The 5430-nt window shown below is 40.8% G+C and overlaps 1 protein-coding gene and 1 long non-coding RNA gene across 2 annotated transcripts; one reads left to right on the forward strand and one right to left on the reverse strand.

Moving 5' to 3' along the window:
* Positions 1-350: 350 nt before the first annotated feature.
* On the reverse strand, positions 351-4908 carry LOC112269538. Its single transcript, XR_002961419.1, has 5 exons — positions 4616-4908; positions 4314-4348; positions 2444-2571; positions 1075-1414; positions 351-976 (listed from the first exon to the last, which is right to left on the reverse strand). It is a non-coding gene; the product is annotated as an uncharacterized LOC112269538 (long non-coding RNA).
* On the forward strand, positions 866-1848 carry LOC100841184. Its single transcript, XM_010241582.3, has 2 exons — positions 866-1002; positions 1114-1848. Exon 2 carries the CDS (start codon positions 1133-1135, stop codon positions 1475-1477), a length of 345 nt encoding a protein of 114 aa, XP_010239884.1. The 5' UTR covers positions 866-1002; positions 1114-1132; the 3' UTR covers positions 1478-1848.
* Positions 4909-5430: the final 522 nt, after the last annotated feature.

A 5430-nucleotide genomic window follows, 5' to 3' on the forward strand; every position in this document is an offset into this window, starting at 1 on the left:
ATTTAAAGACCTAAATATTGCGTAGCAGCATATCTTCCAGAAACCCATTTATTCGATTAACAAGGCCGTGGCTCAACATTTAAGTCTATTCAGTACTCCATTTTTAGCTATGCTCTGCATTTGAGATACTGCACCCAAATAAATTCCATTCAAGGTCACATTCTAGTTGGGAAATCAATTGGGGTTCTGTCAAATTTTTATATGCATTCGAAGCAATTAGAAGGACGCATATTGATGAGCTTCAACTTTCAACTACACGCCCTATAATAAATAATTGTCATAATTACCTGATGAGTCTATCTAACTTCCTTAAATACCCACCGTGTAAATGTAAAACCTATTGGAGGCAATTCACTCGCAAAATCTGGAATGTTTAAATTACTACAGTATTATTTGTTTCAACTTTCAACCAAACATAATTTTAAAAAGAATCAATGCAGTAAGAAAACTGCCCACTCTCTCATAGTTATGAGAGTATGACAGCAAAAAAGGTGTGTTAAGAGCTATTACTATCAGTAGCAATCTAACAACTACTGGCTACCACGTTCAAAACCAAAATAAAAGAAAGATCCATCACTGATTTTCCTCTTCAGGGTAAGAGAAAAGAAAATCAGATCAAAACAACTGTAACTAGATGCCCCAGCCTCCGTTTCCTCCTTTTAGATTGCCTACTTTGTGTGCATGACCAGCCCTCTCACCTCGCACTTCTCTTCCACCCAGCACAGATGACAGATTATTCAACCCTTACGTTGCCACTCTCCAACCATGATTTGCTGGGTAATAAAATGCCTCTGAGTGTACATGAGAGACAGAGAGAAGTAATACTGCTGCATTAAACAAAACCAATTGACCTCTCCCCGTCCATCTCCCTCCCCCTATAAATACTTGTCATCTCTGTTCCAACCACACCAACGAAACACGCTCCTAGCATTCCTGCCCTGTCGCTTTCACTTTCATCTGCACGCCTCCTGCCGTCCTACATCTCACGGACCAGACGCAACAGTAAGTTCCTTCCCTATATGATCTCCAGTAACCTTTAATCTCTTCCGAGTTGCAATAGTCGATCAATCGTACCTTTGCTAATTAGCCAGTTCAACGCTTTGATGTGCGCAGACAGAGGGTACCTTCGAAGATGAGCCGCAGCAACAAGAAGAACTCTTCAAGGGGCCTTGACCTGAAGCTGAACCTCTCGCTGCCGGCAAGAGGGAACTCCTCCAACAGGGCGATGGCCGACGAGGAGTCGTCCCCGAGCTCGTGCCTGTCGTCAGAGAACGAGCACGGCCTGCAGTGGTCCAACAGCCCCGAGGCAACGTCTATGGTGCTTGCCGCCTGCCCTCGCTGCTTCATCTACGTCATGCTCCCTCAGGATGACCCTCGGTGCCCCCAGTGCAAGAGCCCCGTGCTCCTTGACTTCCTGCAGGACAATAACAATAATAACAGCAACAACAATAGCAGCAGGAAGAGCAGGAGGGGATGAAAGAAGAGGACAACAGGTTGGCAGCACAACATCAAGAAAAGCGTTTATATGAAGTCCTAGGTCCAGTAGTTCTATTTTAGTTTGGTCATTTCTTCAGTGTAACCATGATATGTCAGCACTAAAATTGTGATGCTAGCATATATCCATGTGCTAGTGTCATGATTTTGATATATCACGGATACACTGGGGATTATATCCCCTCTCCTGCGTTCTTCTTTAGTGGTTCTAAACGGAGTAGATTTGTTTAGACATAGGACCAGACTTCTTCTCTTCTGTTTGTTATTTCCAAGATAACAAGAAAAGTTTACCCCGGAAATCTCAAATCGGGATGAGAATATCATTCTGAGATATCCATAATAGCTTTATTTCAAGTTTCTCGACTGCACACCAAGAACACTCTGTTCGCTCTTCTGTGTGTTCAAGACAAGGTATGCAAAAATCCAACTTACAAAGTGGAGAAACGCAAGAAGAACAGTCAACCCCAGAAATAGAGTTATGAATTTGTCACCGCCGATTAGTTGAACTAACCAACTAGCATTACTACTCCCACGTTGCAAAATAATGAGGACTCTACCTACTATCCTTGAAAAAGACATTATGTAATAAAAAGGTGACGAAATTTCAATTTGGAAGACATAAAGTATTTGAAACAGTTGAATAAACGACGGTGTGACGCCATGCAATGAATACTGATTGATTTCAGCATCCAAGACTCATCTCTTGCCATTATGCTTCCATCTGAATTCGTGCAATGTGACGAAGCAAGCCAGCAACCTAACTTAATGCCGCTTTGGTCAACTTTGCAAGCTGATAGATTTATATTCACTTGATAAAGACATCTCAGATTAAGTCCACATCATCATAATCAGATACGGAGACCAGCCATACTACTAGTTGGTTTGAATCACATCAGAAAGGGAAAAGAGGCAGGAAAATAAAAAACCATGTGCTTATAAGTGTTTGTACCTTAATTTGTCTTGACAGGAATGGTACACCTGTCGTTTTCATTCCATCTATCAAAGAAAAGAACAGTGTCCGGATGTGTTCTTGTATAGTCCAACGACAAGGCAACAGAACAGGAAATGATCCTGTTACTATAAAAGGAAAGTTAAATGACACACACGATGAGAAAGAAAATAGGACAAATAAGTAAATCTCAACCGAAATTTGTTATCACATATGAGGCTTCTATAATTGATGGGTGTGTGAAATTATGTTCTTGCCTTGTCCTAGATAACTAGCAAACACAAGATCCAAACAAAGTCAACACTTTTGCAACGTAAGCAAACACTTTCAGGAATGAAATCAGAAATTGTAGAACCAGTTATAAGAATGCAATAATGTGAAACAAAAAATATACCCAGTACATATTAATGCGTATATGCCTTCATGTTGTTTAGCACAATATTCGTTTCATCCAAAAGTTACAACTCTGAAGGTGTAAAATAAAGATCACTCCCAGGCGTGTACATATAACTGAAAATAAGGAAACTTGACAAACAAGAAGGAAACTATTCGAAAATAGAGCTTAATGACATGCCCAACAATCAACAGTCAAGATGGAGAAGGTACAAGCACCAGTATATATAGCCAAATGTACATAATGTTGAGATAAGATGGAAAAAGCAGGCTATAGATTACTCTCTGGCAAGCAGTAATATGGATGAGAATGGGCGCAATTGCTACATATATTGAAAATATCAGAGCCATGCAGCATTTCTGGTGTTCTAATAAATCTTTAATAGTTATATTTGTGCCGAATCATCGGAACAACGTCTTTGGTGATCAACTTGATGGCTGATTCTTTAGATCTATCATCTGCCGAGATCAGATTATTTAGCTGTTTCTTGCAACCTGTTAGTACGTTAAGCATGTTTCCCACCAGCCAGTTTATTGCAAAAATGCATTAGCAGAAGAATATAGTAGAAATAAATATAGATCTTCTTGGTTACTTTGGTGCTGCCATTTTACACACACTCATTTGATTTACTCTTCACGTAAACAGTACATGCAAACTTGTTGCTCTGCTTTCTGTTGATCGTTTTCGTTTTGCTCAGTCCATAATTCACTCCTTAGTACTACATACAAAGATAGGCAGTTCCTGCTTGTTCTCTTCATAAAAACGAATGTGTAAATCCAACATTGCAACCCCTTGCAATGCTTTAAACGTTAACATGTTCGATCCCGGGACACAGTCTTCCAAGCCCAATAAAAAATGAGACATTACAAGTTCCTTCTGAAGAAATGTGGCATTACAATGCTCCATTTTAAATAGATCATCAACTGGTCAAGTTATGCAATTTCCCAGTAAGGAATCCACTCAGATCAGATATACCTGAATCACTACTAACACAATGTGAAAGGAATCTACTGTATGTACCTTTTCAGCGATTCGATCTTTTTTCCTTCCTGTTAGCATATTTCTACCAAGAACTGGTTGCATGCTTGTAGATTACATATTATACACTGGTTGTATCATGTCGAGTATTCCCTCCGTTCCTAAATTCTTGTTGTTGTTTTAGTACAAATTTGAACTAAAACAACGACAAGAATTTAGGATCGGAGGGAGTACTTTATTAGAGTACATGTTTAAGGTTAACAATTTCCATTTATTTTCACACTAAAATCTGTACTGCAGAGACAAAAAGGGGAGAACCTTATCAGTGTCCATGAATAACTCTTTATTTCAAAAATCACTCACATTGGATTGGACAGATGAATTCAGCACTAAAGTATACAGAAGGGAACGAAATTACTGTGGTCGCACTTATGCAGACATATTCAATGGAACAAAAGAAAGACGAATCCTCTGAAAACTTTTAGTAGAAATATTCACCTTATGATGATCCATTAACCATCAAAGGTCCAAATCTGCAACCAAAATAAGGTTTCAAAAGTTATGGTTGGATAAGAATGATTCATTGCGGTGCTGAAGAAACAAATATCAGTCCATGATCCTGCAGAATCCACAGCGTATACCACATGAAAAATTTGTTTAAACGGGGTACCAAATCGAGGGCATGTTAAGGTCTAATCCGACCACCCGCCCCTCTCGCACAAAACATGTCTATTGGCAGGTTGGCGAGGGCTGAAAGTCCCAATCTAGGGTTGCAAAACAAAAACGAAAACGAAATGCACCTTCAAATTGCCCCCCAGAAATAGTCAGGTTGAAACGAAAGCGACCTAGACCGCCCCTTCGGATCGAGACCAAGCACGCTGCGGGAAGCTGAGGCGGAGCCGGAGCTTGGCGCAAGTGGAAGAGACGCGTCTTCCTACCAATGGACAAGCTCACAAGCGCTTGCTTCAGGCCTTCAGCTGTTCGGAACTCGGAAGGAGAGGATCAGAGGAGGCGCGACCAGAAGTCGAGAACAGATGAAGAGCAGAGGCCCACAGGCCACAGCACAGAAGGCAGAGGCCAGAGGGGACGCGACGCCGGGAGGCAATGCAGACTTCGGTGGTTCAGAACAAGAAATAATCTTGCGTGTCAAACATACCCAATTCGTTGGCCCAGCATGAATCTGCTTAAGTGTAGTTGGCCCGTTTGCAATCTGTTCTCGGTAACTGGGCTAAGTTTTTTTTTTCTTTATTAGAGTTATAACTGAGCTATACGTTTATTTCTGAACCTATTTTACAAGTTGTATGTCGAAAATATCCCCACAATTTGTTTTATTCCCTTAAAAATTATATCCAAAATAACTGTATAAAGTAGAGAGCATATCAGGTCAAACATCTATTCGGTCAAAACTTGAAAACTTTTAATTCTAGCTATAAATGTCAAATGAACGGACCAGATGATGAAAGGTGGAACATCTAATCACCTAAACGCATTGTATGAAAACTCTAGACCAGATGAAAGTTGCAGATCTAGACAGCGGGTGGATCTTCGTCTAGGGCGTGGCCCCTGGACGGAGAGGGCGACGAGGTGGGAGCAGGGAGATGGGGGAGGGCAGGAG

The sequence above is a fragment of the Brachypodium distachyon genome, chromosome 5 (assembly GCF_000005505.3).
Source record: "Brachypodium distachyon strain Bd21 chromosome 5, Brachypodium_distachyon_v3.0, whole genome shotgun sequence".
NCBI lineage: Eukaryota > Viridiplantae > Streptophyta > Magnoliopsida > Poales > Poaceae > Brachypodium > Brachypodium distachyon.